This window comes from Labrus bergylta, chromosome 1 (assembly GCF_963930695.1).
Source record: "Labrus bergylta chromosome 1, fLabBer1.1, whole genome shotgun sequence".
Taxonomy (NCBI): domain Eukaryota; kingdom Metazoa; phylum Chordata; class Actinopteri; order Labriformes; family Labridae; genus Labrus; species Labrus bergylta.
In genome coordinates, this window is record NC_089195.1 from 36,027,350 (window position 1) to 36,045,486 (window position 18,137).

The 18,137-nt window shown below is 42.2% G+C and overlaps 1 protein-coding gene across 13 annotated transcripts in view; it reads right to left on the bottom strand.

The window, feature by feature from the left end:
* Positions 1-18,137, bottom strand: part of LOC114918953 (NLR family CARD domain-containing protein 3-like) — a 107,319-nt gene that overhangs the window by 43,992 nt on the left and 45,190 nt on the right. Inside the window, exon 11 of one of the 13 annotated variants that reach the window (XM_065960139.1) lies at positions 9,750-10,680. The exons of 11 other annotated variants lie outside the window; for them this stretch is intronic. In XM_065960139.1, coding sequence (XP_065816211.1) covers positions 10,674-10,680 — 7 coding nt within the window. In that variant the 3' untranslated portion in view covers positions 9,750-10,673. Of the gene's footprint in view, positions 1-9,749; positions 10,687-18,137 lie in introns of those variants that run through there. One more of the 13 variants, XM_065960135.1, reaches the window with a different exon arrangement.

The following is an 18,137-nucleotide window of genomic DNA, read 5'->3' on the forward strand; positions in this document are numbered from 1 at the left end:
ATATTCTGACTCATTATAGACTAAATAATATCCTTACAACAGAAGACAGGTCTCAGTATGCTTGAATATAATCTATAAATAATATTAAACATTTGAATATTTCTTGAAGACGATTCAGAGCAGGACATGAACGTCCTCACTGATTATTATTATGTCCCTGAACGCAGCAGTCAGAGCCACCTACATGTGAAAACGTTGAGTAGTAATAATACATTACAGTTCCTGTTTTCAGTCTGCTCACTTGTCTGAAAAATAAAACTGATGGCAGAGGAGGTTTGATTGGATTTGAATTGATGGTCTGTTTGATTGTCAGCTCATTTTAAAGCAACAGCGCCACCTGCTGGACAAAGATTCAAAGCTTGATCCAAACAGCAGCCGAGCTCTTATCCAGCTGCTTCAAAGTGAGCAGCCTGATGACTCTGCTGGAGCCAGATTCACACGTAGCCCCGGCCGGGTCACACTCCTGTTCAGGTTTGATCTCTAAAGAGAGAGAAACTGGTCTGTAAGGCATTCAGATATAAACTACTGTAGGGTAGAGGTCACCGAGGGGCGGGCTGGAACAAAGAAAGATCAGTTGTAGTCTGTCTGTTGATGTCTCAGTATTTTTGCTGTCTTTCTTTTCTTATTGTATTTTGTCGTTGCTGTCCTGACCTTGTCTGTTTGTTTTTTCTGTGCCTTATTTGTCATGTATATGTCACCAGTTTGTCACGCTATTGCACCTCATTAAATGAATGAATGAATAAAAACCATTCCTGAGATAATCCACTGCTGGTACGGAGGTGCTCTCTGCCTCCTGTGTGTGAACAAAGAGTGTGTGTGTGTTTGAAGATACAAGTATATCCATCTCACATAGAACTGTGTTTGTCTTTGATTGAAATGGGGGCGGCAGTTGCGGTAGAGGGTCGCCGGTTCAAGTCCCTGGCCTGGTAGCTGGAGAGGTGCCAGTCCACTTCCTGAGCACTGCTGCCCTTGAGCAAGGCACTGAACCCCAAAACTGCTCTGGAGCGCTCGCTGTGGGCCGCCCCCTCACTCTGAGACCTCTCCATTAATGCATGTCCACAGGATCCTGTTTGTTCATGTGTGTGTTCATGTTTATTAAACAGAGTGATTCATAAAGGATCAATTCAAAATGAAATATGAAACACACATTGTGAGTGTGTGTAGTTGTCAAACTGAAAGCAGACATCACAGCCGTTTTTACATCTGCACTCCTGAAAACATGGAAATCATTTGAGGAGGACTGCTCCTGACTGCAGACGCAGCACTGAGGGAATGCTACTTTCAACATCAGGCTACTTTTAGAAAATGACCAACCCTGCCTTTAAGCGTGATATTGATTTGAGGTCATATCGCCCCGCCCTGCTAACCAGGCTACCGGAGCAGCAGCAGCACGGCGCCATGCTTCCTCTCCTGAACACAGACAGAAGAGAGGGAGTTGTTTTGATACAGCTGATCATTCAAATATCTAAAAGAAGTGATCATTCAGATTGGGAAATGTACCAACCTTCCTTGTTTGTGTGACTTTCAAATAAAACACAGTCCTCTCAACCTCACACAGTCCATGTTTTCTTGAAGAATAATTCTCTCAGGTGTTCAGAGTTCAGGTGTGTAGCTCCAGACGCCGCTGCAGCTCAGGCCGTAGTTCTCCTCTCTCACACTGTCGGGCAGCTCAAACTGAGCCAGCGGCCTCAGGAGGCGTCGGATGGCGTGCTCCTCAAACTGAGCTCTTCCTGGATCTCCGATCAGGACTTTGGTGCCGTGGGTCTCCATGCAGCGGTTCAACCAGCTGTGCAGGCTGGTGGCGAGGGACTGGTCGTAGAACATGTCGCCCAGCAGGATCAGGTGGAAGGCGGCGGGCGGTGAACCGATGATGTTGTGGGTGAGACACACAGGAGGCTGCAGGCCGTTCAGCTCACTGTTCATGTGCGTCGCCACGGCTGCCACTGGAACACAAACAGGCGGGTTAACACGTCACAGGGTTAGGCTTCAAGGAATCATGGTGTTCATGTGTTTCTTTTAATCACAGCAGTCTATATACAGGGTTCACACTCTTTTCCAGGGATCATTTTCCAGGACTTTTCCAGGACATTTTCAGCCATGATGGAGCTGGTATGACAGTCCGTGATCGTGCCACGCCAATATTAAGTGTAGTCTTTAACAAGGTTAATCACACCCACTGTGAGCTACCGCTTCAACGGTTAAACATTTAATATCATGTTAGGGTCCATTTTTTACACTTAACAACGCAGTATTATATTTGAAGAGACAATGCTAGCAAACAAGAAACTTTCAATGGATTCTTGTTCCTCGTGTCCCTGGCTGTACCCCTGAGAAGTTTCAGCAGATTTTACTGGAGACTTTTTTGAATTATTAAAGTTGAATTCTGGTCAAATTGCATAGAGACGCTGATATTTTAGAACATTTTAATTCATTTTTCTATAAAACAAGAAACTTTCAATGGAAAGGTCTTCTGGTTTCTGTTTGTAGTTCATTTAAAGTCCCCATGATACTGACAGCAGGCAGAACATTATCTGCACTGAGGACCACCTCCCACAGACGGGATTCTGACAATGATTTGTTTGTCTTAAGAACCAGATACATGCAGTAAAAAAGTCTGTTCTAGATAAAAACTCATTTACAGCCACAGATCTGCTCGACTCTGTCACAAAAGCTGATGATTGTTAGATTCCCTGCATTCCTGAAACGCATCAGAAACGATCGACCCGACCTCCATGGAGGACAGACCTGACAAAGCTTCACTTTTCATTTCTTACAGATCTGCACAAGGATGCAGCCTCTAGTGGACACTCGATGAACTGCAGGATTTTACACCTCAGCATCGGCTTCATTTTTAAAGACCGGAGGTTTCTGCTTAGTTTGACAAAGTGCAGTCTGAAAGCAAACCGAACCAAATGAAAAATGCAGCAATGTTGCAGCTCAATGATAAATGGATTGAGCTTGACAATTCATCATTATCATCTTATTTCATTAAAACTTCATTAAAGATAGAGTCGGTATCTTTTCAAAATAAAATACAGACTTCTCCTAAAGCTGCTCCATTGTCCCTTCTGGGCCTCCGTACATGTGTGCTGGTGACTGTGTCTGCAGAGACTCTGTCCTCTCACTGGATTTTACTGTTCTGCTTTGTTCTGGTTGACTCAGGATGTTTCTGGGCGGAGCTGGTGTGTTTTGTAGTGTCTCATCTGTATGCATGTACCTTATATTCTCTAATAATCAACATTTATGTCAAGTAGTCATGCTGCATAATCATATGTATCTCAGTAAACTGTATCTTAATAAACTGAAACTGCACCTCAGGGTAAAAATGCATTTAGCAGAGCACACAGGAAGGAGCCCTCAGGGGAGGGTGAAAGAAAGTTCAGTACAGCAATACAGAAAGGTGAATCCTTAAAGTTACCAATAAAGATGAAGTTGAACAGATCAGATGGTGAAAAGAGGGCGTGAAGAAGCTTGTCCCCACGCCCCTGCAAAGCCATACATACTGTAATCTTTGTCTGTTTTAGTCTCTTCAGTTGAAGGGCTCACTGCTTTATGACTCCATGAATACAGCTTCCTGTGCTCATGTTCTTTGGCCTCCAGGTCCGGTCTCTGAAGAGGACTTTGAAAACTTTAAGGACTACAATTACACCGTGAAGAAAACAGAAAATAGATTCAGAACTTCAAAATGTTGCGGCTTCATTGGGTTCGGATGTAGGTTTAATCTGGGTCCAAATTTGATCCAAAAAGTCACTACAGTTTCCTCCAGACAATGACAGCGCACAGGTGAGTGGAGGAGTGGATACAGTTCAGTGATTGGACGAGATTCAAACCGGCGAATATGACGGACGTGGACGTAGCAGCAAAGAAGAGAAAATATAATCAGAGTGAGGAGAAACACCACAATCATTGTTCATTTTAACTGCATTAAAGTTCATATTTTAACACCATATTTATCGACTTTAAAGGTCACATATTCTGCTAAACCCACTCCCCCATGTTCCTCTAACTCTAACATGTGTCTCTAGTCCGTCTACAAACCCCCCAATGATGAGAAAAGTCCATCCTCTCCGTCTTCTGCCTGCTCCACTTTTCAGAAAATGTGTGCTCAAACAGGCCGTTTGGAGATGTTCCCTTCATGACATCACAAAGGGCAGTAGCCCCTCCCCCAGGTGGGTGACACTCCCACAGCTAGGTGTTTGTTCTGCCCTCTGAGGCCGCGATCACACCGAGACGCGCCGCTGCAGACGTGGGCGCTCATAAATACATTTATTTAGTTTAGATTTCCAAGGTAATTCTAATTAGAGGAAACCATGGACCTAACTTCATATTACTTTACTGGAAATGTATTCAAGAAATGAGCAGCTATTTATCACCTGCTTCTCTGGAAATAGCAGAATATAATTACTCGGTGATCATTTTGTGGTGAATTGTGATTTCATTTCAAATAAATGATTTGATAATTGTCACCTACTTACCATGAAATTTGGGGGTAATTTCAAAGAAATTGGAAAAAACAGTTACTTACCAATTAGGACTTGCTTTATTTCAAAGAGGTTACGTGCTAATTTTCACTCAATTGTCATGAAATTCAGGGGTAATTTCAATGAAATCAAAAAAAAGTTTGTCTAATTATCACCTAATTACGACGAAATTTGCGGACCTGTAAAGTGTTACCTAGATTTGTGTACAATTCAAAGTGTACATATCATTTTCCAGTAACTTTGACATTTGTCGTTTGAATGATTTACAACGGGGATGTAAAGCAGCTGTGCACCAACAGCTGTTAGTGACGTCACTACTAAAGAGGTGAAAGGTGAATGAAACAGGTATATTAGAGATCTCACCGTGACAGCGCCTGTCCTCCGGGCCAGTAGATCGCCCAGTACGGGTCCTCGTAGGGCCACAGTTCGGGTCTCTCCGTCCAGAATCTGCAGCTGGGAGTGAACAGCCTCAGTCTGAGCTCCGGGGTGAGGCTCTGCTCTCCGACCACCTCCGTGTTTTCACCGATAAATCTGCGGCTGTGAGACACACACCTCCGTCTGAATGCTGTGAACGAGCCTTTAACACACCTGCTCCATGTAGAGGACTTAAAGAGTCCAAACATGACCAGTTAGCCACGGAGCTACTCGTCAGAGCCCTTCTTATGTCTCTGTCACCTTCTGTCGTTTTTTAACATCTTAAAACCCGATAAGAAATGAAAACACACAACTTTCTTCTTCGTTGGCTGGCATCCAAAAAGTTGCATTACTGCCATCTGCTGGATTTAATTATTACTCACATTCCTAAATCCTCCTCAATAAACCTGTTCTCAAGAGAGATTTAAACAAGCATCTTCGTCCTCTCCCTCTCTCCCCACACTCCAAAATACTTTTTACATCTCTTCTTACGAGTCCCTCTCTCTCCATTTCTGACATCATGTTCTGTCTATGTGCTACATACTTTCTACATTTAATAACTACATGTTCAACTGTTTCTGCTAGATTGCATATCTCACAAAGACCAGATGAATGTTTTCCAGTGATACGTAGAGAGCTATTTAAATGACTGTGACTGATTCTTAACCTGGACATTACGACCTCCTCTCTTCTGTTACTCCCTCTGTATTTTACTTTATCTATTTCCCTCTGAATTGAATATAAATGTCTTCCCTTTGTCTGATTGTTCCGATATTGTTGCCATTCCTGTTTGATTTTACTCCATGTGACTCGTTTCCCCTCTGACTGAGATCATTTGATGTTAATATCAATCCTCTCTTTCTTTACAGCTTCCTTTGCCAACCTGTCCACCTTTTCATTTCCTGCTATACCTGAATGTGCTGGAACCCACATGAACATCACATCTGTCCCCTGTTTAACCACCTGGGAATGTGTAAATATGATTTCATATAATACATCTTGACGACTGTGAGATGATCCTGATTGAATACTGTATAAAGCGCTGACTGAATCATTGCATATCAGCACTTTCCTTCCTTTCATTTGCTCAACACATTCTAATGCAACTAAAATGGCGTACAACTCTACTGTGTACACGTTCAGGAAATCTGACGTTCTCTTCACTACTTCAACCTTGAACCTTTTGGGATAAACGCAGCTGATCCTGTTGCATTTGTCATCGGGTCTTTAGATCCATCAGTGAATACTTGTACATGATCTCCATATCTCTGTTCTATGTGTTCATAGAATTCACTCACTAAATCAACATTTCTTTTCCTTTCCTTTATCTTTAGTAACTCCAAGTCTACTTCAGCTGTCTCAAGCATCCACATTGGAACTGGTGGCCATAAAACAGCTGGACTGATATCCTTGTCATACACTCCCATATCTCTCGCCACTCTATCCCCTATCCATCCAAAACTGGACTTAATTGTTCTCTCTTTTTCCCAGCAATCCTTTAACACTGATTTTGTTGGGTGACTATCTCCATGTCCTCTCAAGTTCAGCCAATAATTAGCTAATAGCTGTTTCCTCCTTAAACATAGTGGCATCTCTCCTACTTCTACCTGAAGTGCACATATTGGAGATGATTTCACTGCCCCAATACATATCCTAAGAGCCTGTGCCTGAATCATTTCTAACTTTGCGTTAGTGTTGTCTTTGCTGCAGATCCATACACCACACTCCCATACTCAATCCTAGTTCTAATTAACACCACATATATATATTTTAAGGCAGCAACATCAGCTCCCCAATCCATTCCTACAAGACATCTCATTACATTTATTACTTTTTTGCATTCATCAACATTATTCCTGATGTGTTCCTTCCATGTCAACCAGACTTCAAAAAATACCCCTAAAAAACAAAATGAGTCAACTCGTTCTAGCTTATTTCCAAACAATGTCAACCCAATATTCTCCCCAATTTTCTTTCGAGAAAAGAACATGATCTTTGTTTTTTCCACAGAAAATGTAAATCCCCACTTTAATCCCCACTTCTCAACTAAACTGATCCCTTTCTGAATTTTATTTACAATAAATTGTATATTCTTTCCTTTTTTCCACAATGCTCCATCATCCGCAAACAATGATCTTCCTATATCTGTTGGGATATTATCAAATATATCGTTTATCATAATTGAAAATAAAATCGTACCTATATATTCACCTTTTATATCTTTAAATGTATTTTTAAACTGTTGTCTTTCAAGCTGCTGTAACATAATTATTTTTTAGTAATTGTCCCCAATGGGGGGGTCGATGGAGATGATCTTATCTCTTAAAATGTAATAAAAACAGAACTCAGGTTCTTCTTCTACTGATTCATTTAAATGTCTCTCTCTATCAGGAATCTCTTTTCCTCTTTTCAGCTGCTCTAAAAAAAAGACAATAAAATCATAATCAGTGATATTTTGTGTACCACCCCATCACTGCCCGGGTCTCACAGATGGGAGACACGTGGGTATACTAATTAATAAAGCAATTTATTAATAAGGAAAATAATCAAAAGTTGTAGATTTGAAGAATCTTTAAAGTCAGCTGTGTAAGGTGAGGGTCTGTATGGCTGTTGTGTTGAAGACAAATAATCCAAAAGGCCAAGCTGTGTGGTCATAAGAGTCTCTCTGAAAGTCTAAACCCCTCTATTTCAGCCCTGCTCAGAACAGGCTGTTTCTGTGTCTGTACCTTTAAATATGTAAATGAGCTGTGTCTGACCACGCCCCCTCTCTGGAAGGGCTCGGATGTACTCAGTGCTTTCTCGCTCCATGTCCTATTGTTTACGGTGAGAAGGCAGACTCAGAGGGCAGAACAAACACCTAGCTGTGGGAGTGTCACCCACCTGGGGGAGGGGCTACTGCCCTTTGTGATGTCATGAAGGGAAAATCTCCAAACGGCCTGTTTGAGCACACATTTTCTGAAAAGTGGAGCAGGAAAAAGATGGAGAGGATGGACTTTTCTCATCATAGGGGGGTTTGTAGACGGACTAGAGACACATGTTAGAGGAACATGGGGAAGTGGATTTTAAATATGTGACCTTTAAATTTGACCTGATTTGGATGTTTGGTTTAATTTAGCAACTAAACAAGAACACGTTTCCATCTGTGTCTATCTGTCTGTCTTGAATGCAAACTTTTTCTTCCCTGAAAGAAATCCATGCACATCAACCTGTGTAGATGTCTCCTCAGTCCTCTGCATGGAGGCTTTGTGTCTCCTGAACCCAGACAACACGTTCTCTGAAGAGGAGGCAGAGTGTGACGATCCGGGGGAAGCCTTAGCACTAACCTGAGCAGAGGTCAATGAGGCCGTTAGAATGCTCCTCACTGACAAGGCGCCCAGGGGCCTCATTTATCAACAGTGAGTAGAAAGTGTTCTAAATTCTGTCTTACAAATGAAATTTAGAATGTGCTAAAGTACAGAGAAAAACCTGTATTTATCAACCATGCTGACAGCGATCGTACTCACATCGGTAGGTAATCAGTGTTGATAAATCCCATGTTCTTAACCTGCAGGCTCGCACACGTTCGGGGACATTTACATTCAGAAACGCCTCCAATGAACCATTTATGGTAACAACACACCTCTTTAAAAACCACCTGAATATATTTACCTCGCCGGAATAATGACTACGAGAGCAAAGAAAAGGAGCTTCATAACAACAGGAATGGAAGTGGAAGAGGTTGAATAAAAAAGGGAAATAAATAAATAGATAAATAAATAAAGAGATAAAATAAGGTTAGTAACTCTCGCGCTAAGTGACCCAGATAAATGATTAATAACAACGCATCACGGCACAAAAGCCAGAAGTATCTGCTCCACAATTTCACCCTTGAACATTTACAGCGTGGTCGGGGGCACAGCTCTCTCTGGGGGATTAATCAAACAGTGACGCTCTCCCAACAGAACAAGCTGGACCAAACGGATCAGTGCGCTCTTTTGAACTTACTGCAGAGCGCACGCTTCACCAAATCATCTAATAATGCAAAACCAGCCATGATGTAACATTTCAAAGTAACGCCTGTCACAGACGACTTTTTAAGGTTTTCACACCAATTAGGCAACGGGTCTGTTTCAAACCACACAAAATCACTTATTTTGTGTTTTGAATTAAAAAAACTGGGAACATGCATCTAGGTTGAGATGGATTCTGGCGTGCTGTGACACTCGTGGTGCTTTTTATTTGTAGTTTCAATGTTCTACCTCTAGATTCTGTGTGTGAGCATGCTCAGAGCTCTGCTTATATTTACACACATTTCTAAGTAAAAGAACAAGTTGATAAATTCCACTCTTTGTGTGGGAATGTTCTTACACACTCATTACTCACAGATCCGTGCTCACACACTGTTGATAGATGAGCCCCCTGATTTTGTGCTTCAAACGTTCGTACACACGGTTTAAGCACATATCTGTTAGTGAATGAGGCCCATTATCTTTTGTTTCTCTGCAATCACGTTCAACTGGATGCCTCATTATAGAGAGCGTAATGCTGCAGCTCCCCCTGGTGGTGAACCTGTGTCAGTGCTATGTGAGTCCTTAAGACGTGATCATGTGAAAGCCTCCCCCAGTTTGAAGCAAAGAAATAAATCATTTTACAATCTTTAAAAATCAGATATATTTATACAATTTACTATATTTATTTAATACCACATTCTACTCTAATTCTGTGTAGAAGCAGCATGTTTGTGTGGACAATATCACACTGTGGAGCTGAATGAAATGTGAGTCTGTCTCAGAACACTTTCACTAACAGAGACCGCACCTTTACTGATTGAAATAAAGAGTAAGAGTCAGGTGAGGGGGGAGAAGGACAAATGTGTGGATCTTTGTGGAAAACAAAGTTTTATTTCAAATACAAGCGGAGAAGAAAATTACAGAGAGCAGACAGAGAAATAATCTCTTCAGATCGATCAGTCTGGGAGAAAACTGTGGAAACAGTGACACCTGCTGGCAGAAAGCAGTGATAGCAGCAACAGAACCTAAACATGAATTATTATTCAAATAAAACCCTCCACAGATTGAATTTATTTCTATTTAAAATCCTGAGATAATAAAAACAGAAGGTTCAAACATCAAAGTGTAATAAACATCAGAAGTTCAAAATAAAGATAGTTTGATAACGTGTCCGTTGTTACCCTGACATGATGAATGAATATCAATGATTGAGTCTGCATGTTATTCAGCTCTTTTTATATCATCTCATATTACATCAAATATTCAGGTGCTGACTCTGCACCTGGATCCAGACATCCTGTTTGTAGTTCTTTTAAAAACTCAGTGAAGCCTCCTCTTTGTTTTGATCCAACAAAGAGACGACTGATTTATTATCAGACGACCAACGACTCGTGGTTAAAAGCAGAACTTCACACTTTAACTTGCACAGCTGGAATCAACTTCTACTGTTATCTGTGAATATGAGTCAATGAATAACCTGCACCACTACACATGTCCACAGGGTGGCGCTGCAACAGAAACATATATATCCAAATCAAAGAGTTCATCTTCGGTCGTTGAGTCATGAAGCAGTTTAAATTCAGAATATGAGAATAGAAAAATGTCCGAGGTCATGGTCCTGTGTGTGACGGTGGAGCTGATCTCAGAGCAGCTCAGACTGCAGCACTGAGAGTCATCTGCGCTGTGATTGGTCCGTCAGTCTCCCAGTAACACAGCCCAGTTAAAGACTCACCAACACACCAGCTGCTGCTTCCAGCTCTGTGATCAGCAGGATCCTCTCTTTAAAGACTCACAACCTCCACCTGTTGATATAAAAAGAGATAAATGAGAGATTAGACTCTGAGAGAGACTTCATGATTATTCTGATCATATAATATCATCGTTATCATGATTATTCTGATTATCAGTGATACAGAACATCCAGTATGAAGAGCAGCAGGGACTTCAGTCCTGCTCAGGAGTGAAGTGGGCGTGGAAAGTAGCACGCCACCTTTCAGCTCTGGTGGTCACTCGTATTGGTGACTTGAAGCTTAAAGGGACAGAGAGTCCTTGAAGGCATCATCATGTCAGAGACAGTTGAGTGATGTGTTTACTGAGAGTCCTTGAAGGCATCATCACGTCACAGACAGTTGAGTGATGTGTTTACCGAGAGTCCTTGAAGGCATCATCGCGTCACAGACGGTTGAGTGACGTGTTTACCGAGAGTCCTTGAAGGCATCATGATGTCACAGACGGTTGAGTGACGTGTTTACCGAGAGTCCTTGAAGGCATCATCATGATGTCACAGACGGTTGAGTGACGTGTTTACCGAGAGTCCTTGAAGGCATCATCATGATGTCACAGACGGTTGAGTGACGTGTTTACCGAGAGTCCTTGAAGGCATCATCGCGTTAACAGACGGTTGAGTGACGTGTTTACCGAGAGTCCTTGAAGGCATCATCGCGTTAACAGACGGTTGAGTGACGTGTTTACCGAGAGTCATTGAAGGCATCATCATGTCAGACAGTTGAGTGACGTGTTTACTGAGAGTCCTTGAAGGCATCATCACGTCACAGACAGTTGAGTGATGTGTTTACAGAGAGTCCTTGAAGGCATCATCATGTCACAGACAGTTGAGGGACGTGTTTACCGAGAGTCCTTGAAGGCATCATCATGTCACAGACAGTTGAGTGATGTGTTTACCGAGAGTCCTTGAAGGCATCATCATCACGTCACAGACAGTTGAGTGATGTGTTTACCGAGAGTCCTTGAAGGCATCATCATCACGTCACAGACAGTTGAGTGATGTGTTTACCGAGAGTCCTTGAAGGCATCATCATCATGTCACAGACAGTTGAGTGATGTGTTTACTGAGAGTCCTTGAAGGCATCATCACGTCACAGACAGTTGAGTGATGTGTTTACCGAGAGTCCTTGAAGGCATCATGACGTCACAGACAGTTGAGTGATGTGTTTACCGAGAGTCCTTGAAGGCATCATCACGTCACAGACAGTTGAGTGATGTGTTTACTGAGAGTCCTTGAAGGCATCATCATGTCACAGACAGTTGAGTGATGTGTTTACAGAGAGTCCTTGAAGGCATCATCATGTCACAGACAGTTGAGTGATGTGTTTACTGAGAGTCCTTGAAGGCATCATCATCATGTCACAGACAGTTGAGTGATGTGTTTACTGAGAGTCCTTGAAGGCATCATCATGTCACAGACAGTTGAGTGACGTGTTTACCGAGAGTCCTTGAAGGCATCACAGACAGTTGAGGGACGTGTTTACCGAGAGTCCTTGAAGGCATCATCATCACGTCACAGACAGTTGAGTGACGTGTTTACTGAGAGTCCTTGAAGGCATCATCATCACGTCACAGACAGTTGAGTGATGTGTTTACTGAGAGTCCTTGAAGGCATCATCATGTCACAGACAGTTGAGTGATGTGTTTACTGAGAGTCCTTGAAGGCATCATCATCACGTCACAGACAGTTGAGTGACGTGTTTACTGAGAGTCCTTGAAGGCATCATCATCACGTCACAGACAGTTGAGTGACGTGTTTACTGAGAGTCCTTGAAGGCATCATCATCACGTCACAGACAGTTGAGTGATGTGTTTACTGAGAGTCCTTGAAGGCATCATCATGTCACAGACAGTTGAGTGATGTGTTTACTGAGAGTCCTTGAAGGCATCATCATCACGTCACAGACAGTTGAGTGACGTGTTTACTGAGAGTCCTTGAAGGCATCATCAAGTCACAGACAGTTGAGTGATGTGTTTACTGAGAGTCCTTGAAGGCATCATCATCACGTCACAGACAGTTGAGTGACGTGTTTACTGAGAGTCCTTGAAGGCATCATCAAGTCACAGACAGTTGAGTGACGTGTTTACTGAGAGTCCTTGAAGGCATCATCATGATGTCACAGACAGTTGAGTGACGTGTTTACTGAGAGTCATTGAAGGCATCATCACGTCACAGACAGTTGAGTGACGTGTTTACTGAGAGTCATTGAAGGCATCATCACGTCACAGACAGTTGAGTGACGTGTTTACTGAGAGTCATTGAAGGCATCATCACGTCACAGACAGTTGAGTGACGTGTTTACTGAGAGTCCTTGAAGGCATCATCACGTCACAGACAGTTGAGTGATGTGTTTACTGAGAGTCCTTGAAGGCATCATCATCATGTCACAGACAGTTGAGTGATGTGTTTACTGAGAGTCCTTGAAGGCATCATCATCACGTCACAGACAGTTGAGTGACGTGTTTACTGAGAGTCATTGAAGGCATCATCACGTCACAGACAGTTGAGTGACGTGTTTACTGAGAGTCCTTGAAGGCATCATCACGTCACAGACAGTTGAGTGACGTGTTTACTGAGAGTCCTTGAAGGCATCATCATCACGTCACAGACAGTTGAGTGATGTGTTTACAGAGAGTCCTTGAAGGCATCATCATGTCACAGACAGTTGAGTGATGTGTTTACTGAGAGTCCTTGAAGGCATCATCATCACGTCACAGACAGTTGAGTGATGTGTTTACCGAGAGTCCTTGAAGGCATCATCATCACGTCACAGACAGTTGAGTGATGTGTTTACCGAGAGTCCTTGAAGGCATCATCATCACGTCACAGACAGTTGAGTGATGTGTTTACCGAGAGTCCTTGAAGGCATCATCATCATGTCACAGACAGTTGAGTGATGTGTTTACTGAGAGTCCTTGAAGGCATCATCACGTCACAGACAGTTGAGTGATGTGTTTACCGAGAGTCCTTGAAGGCATCATGATGTCACAGACAGTTGAGTGATGTGTTTACTGAGAGTCCTTGAAGGCATCATCATGTCACAGACAGTTGAGTGATGTGTTTACTGAGAGTCCTTGAAGGCATCATCACGTCACAGACAGTTGAGTGATGTGTTTACCGAGAGTCCTTGAAGGCATCATCACGTCACAGACAGTTGAGTGATGTGTTTACCGAGAGTCCTTGAAGGCATCATGATGTCACAGACAGTTGAGTGATGTGTTTACTGAGAGTCCTTGAAGGCATCATCATCATGTCACAGACAGTTGAGTGATGTGTTTACTGAGAGTCCTTGAAGGCATCATCATGTCACAGACAGTTGAGTGATGTGTTTACTGAGAGTCCTTGAAGGCATCATCATGTCACAGACAGTTGAGTGATGTGTTTACTGAGAGTCCTTGAAGGCATCATCATGTCACAGACAGTTGAGTGATGTGTTTACTGAGAGTCCTTGAAGGCATCATCATGTCACAGACAGTTGAGTGATGTGTTTACTGAGAGTCCTTGAAGGCATCATCATCACGTCACAGACAGTTGAGTGACGTGTTTACTGAGAGTCATTGAAGGCATCATCACGTCACAGACAGTTGAGTGACGTGTTTACTGAGAGTCCTTGAAGGCATCATCACGTCACAGACAGTTGAGTGACGTGTTTACTGAGAGTCCTTGAAGGCATCATCATCACGTCACAGACAGTTGAGTGATGTGTTTACAGAGAGTCCTTGAAGGCATCATCATGTCACAGACAGTTGAGTGATGTGTTTACTGAGAGTCCTTGAAGGCATCATCATCACGTCACAGACAGTTGAGTGATGTGTTTACCGAGAGTCCTTGAAGGCATCATCATCACGTCACAGACAGTTGAGTGATGTGTTTACCGAGAGTCCTTGAAGGCATCATCATCACGTCACAGACAGTTGAGTGATGTGTTTACCGAGAGTCCTTGAAGGCATCATCATCATGTCACAGACAGTTGAGTGATGTGTTTACTGAGAGTCCTTGAAGGCATCATCACGTCACAGACAGTTGAGTGATGTGTTTACCGAGAGTCCTTGAAGGCATCATGATGTCACAGACAGTTGAGTGATGTGTTTACTGAGAGTCCTTGAAGGCATCATCATGTCACAGACAGTTGAGTGATGTGTTTACTGAGAGTCCTTGAAGGCATCATCACGTCACAGACAGTTGAGTGATGTGTTTACCGAGAGTCCTTGAAGGCATCATCACGTCACAGACAGTTGAGTGATGTGTTTACCGAGAGTCCTTGAAGGCATCATGATGTCACAGACAGTTGAGTGATGTGTTTACTGAGAGTCCTTGAAGGCATCATCATCATGTCACAGACAGTTGAGTGATGTGTTTACTGAGAGTCCTTGAAGGCATCATCATGTCACAGACAGTTGAGTGATGTGTTTACTGAGAGTCCTTGAAGGCATCATCATGTCACAGACAGTTGAGTGATGTGTTTACTGAGAGTCCTTGAAGGCATCATCATGTCACAGACAGTTGAGTGATGTGTTTACTGAGAGTCCTTGAAGGCATCATCATGTCACAGACAGTTGAGTGATGTGTTTACTGAGAGTCCTTGAAGGCATCATCATGTCACAGACAGTTGAGTGACGTGTTTACTGAGAGTCCTTGAAGGCATCATCATGTCACAGACAGTTGAGTGATGTGTTTACTGAGAGTCCTTGAAGGCATCATCATGTCACAGACAGTTGAGTGATGTGTTTACTGTTGATTCATGTAAACTGTGTTTAAATCTAGCAGCAGCAGTTTCTGATTTTCTCTGCCTTTTGGGACAGAAATAACAGCAGACATTAAACACACCTTAAAGAGTTATTTCCACCTGGATGAACTGCAGTGTCTCACAGGTGTGCTGTGTGTAATCTGTCCCTGTGTGTGTTACGAGCCTTGTGGAAGAACAATGTGAACCTGTCTGTGTCTGTGCATCTCACCATCTTACTAATGGAGCCTTTAAATAGCATGGAAATACTGCACCATGACTTTAGAGCAGGTTTTTGTTGGTCCATGGTGCAGCTGCTTTCTGCCCCCTGAGACAGCAACGCCCCACCAACACACCTGAGCACAGGTCATGTTAAGACCTAAACACACTCAGGGGAAAGAGGAAGTGCTGATTCAACGTTTACTGATGTAAAGGTTCAAGTGATTTATCTCAAGTGTCCTCACAGGGAAATGAAAAAGTGTCCCTCTGAAGAACATTTCTTTGTTTGGTGCAGAGTTAACAGAACTTCACGTCATATTTCAGAGATCATTAAACTGAATTTATTCTGACTTCAAATAACAGAAAAATAACAAACATGAACTTTGCTCTAATCAGTTTGATGAAGAATGTCTAACTGCTCTCAATCTGAATGGCTACTCCTCATGTCTCTTATTTTTCGTCGCTTGAACCGGAAGTCGTTCTGTGCCGCCATGTTGATGGACGTCTCAGGTCTCTTATTTTCAGCACAGAGGATCGAGGAAACTTGAGACCAGCCTTCCAGGAAGTCTTTTTACGGACAGACACGCCCCCTTATCAAATATCACTAATTGACTGGATCAGACTTCAGTGAAACTTCTCAACATTAGCAGAGTTTAATAAGGGAGAAAAGACGGACATTAAAAAGACGCTAAACAGACACAGCAGACATTTAAGTGCCTGTAAACATCTGTCAGTTTGTAAAGAGTCGGTCTGTGATGAGCTGGAATTCAAAAAGTGTTTGACATGAAGATTAACAACCAGCCTGTCTGTTTGAAACCCAAAGTCAATTTGGACTTCACACCAACTTTATAAGCTGGTTGAAAGCTATGAACAAGCAGCCTAATGCCAGAGTTAGAGTTAATGGAGTAATGTAAATGTATTTTTAAGATGTCAAAAGTTACCAGACGAGGGGATCCATTGTCACCATTGATGTTCGTACTATCTATTGAACCGCTGGCTGAATATATGAAGGTAGAACAAAAAATAAAAGGCATATCTATAGCAGGAGAAAATCACAAATTGGTGATGTATGCTGATGATATCTGAATTTATTTCTATAAGCCTGAACAGTCAGGTGAAGTACTAATGAAGGTAATTAAAGAGTCATTTCAGGGTACACATTAAATATAAATAAGTCTGAGGGAATGCTAATGGGCTGTACAATCGGGGATGAAATCAAACAGAAATATGCATTTCATTGGGATGTCGAGAGGAGAAATTACTTTTTTTTCCCCAATTAAGATGCTAGAAATGAGAGAGAGATTAATGAGCATTACTGTAATGCTGATGTTCTGAGTTTTAACTCCACTTCCACATAAATTAGGAGAACGTGCACGAGCCTGCTGGTTAAGAACATCGGTAGGTAATCAGTGTTGATAAATCCCATGTTCTTAACCTGCAGGCTCGCACACGTTCGGGGACATTTACATTCAGAAACGCCTCCAATGAACCATTTATGGTAACAACACACCTCTTTAAAAACCACCTGAATATATTTACCTCGCCGGAATAATGACTACGAGAGCAAAGAAAAGGAGCTTCATAACAACAGGAATGGAAGTGGAAGAGGTTGAATAAAAAAGGGAAATAAATAAATAGATAAATAAATAAAGAGATAAAATAAGGTTAGTAACTCTCGCGCTAAGTGACCCAGATAAATGATTAATAACAACGCATCACGGCACAAAAGCCAGAAGTATCTGCTCCACAATTTCACCCTTGAACATTTACAGCGTGGTCGGGGGCACAGCTCTCTCTGGGGGATTAATCAAACAGTGACGCTCTCCCAACAGAACAAGCTGGACCAAACGGATCAGTGCGCTCTTTTGAACTTACTGCAGAGCGCACGCTTCACCAAATCATCTAATAATGCAAAACCAGCCATGATGTAACATTTCAAAGTAACGCCTGTCACAGACGACTTTTTAAGGTTTTCACACCAATTAGGCAACGGGTCTGTTTCAAACCACACAAAATCACTTATTTTGTGTTTTGAATTAAAAAAACTGGGAACATGCATCTAGGTTGAGATGGATTCTGGCGTGCTGTGACACTCGTGGTGCTTTTTATTTGTAGTTTCAATGTTCTACCTCTAGATTCTGTGTGTGAGCATGCTCAGAGCTGTGCTTATATTTACACACATTTCTAAGTAAAAGAACAAGTTGATAAATTCCACTCTTTGCGTGGGAATGTTCTTACACACTCATTACTCACAGATCCGTGCTCACACACTGTTGATAGATGAGCCCCCTGGACTTTTCTCCTTTCCTCTTGCTGTATTGTTTTGTTTTTTTCATCACTTTTGTAGTAATTTGTTTGTATATTTAGTCACTTCTAAATTGTAGTTCTTATCTGCCTTGGTATGATGTTTACATTTTGATGATTAACTTTCTTTGTTTAAATGTGTAACCTTTTTACTAAACCATGTGACTACTACTGATCATGTGACTGGCTGTAAAGCGTTAAAGGAAGTATCTTGGCTGCCA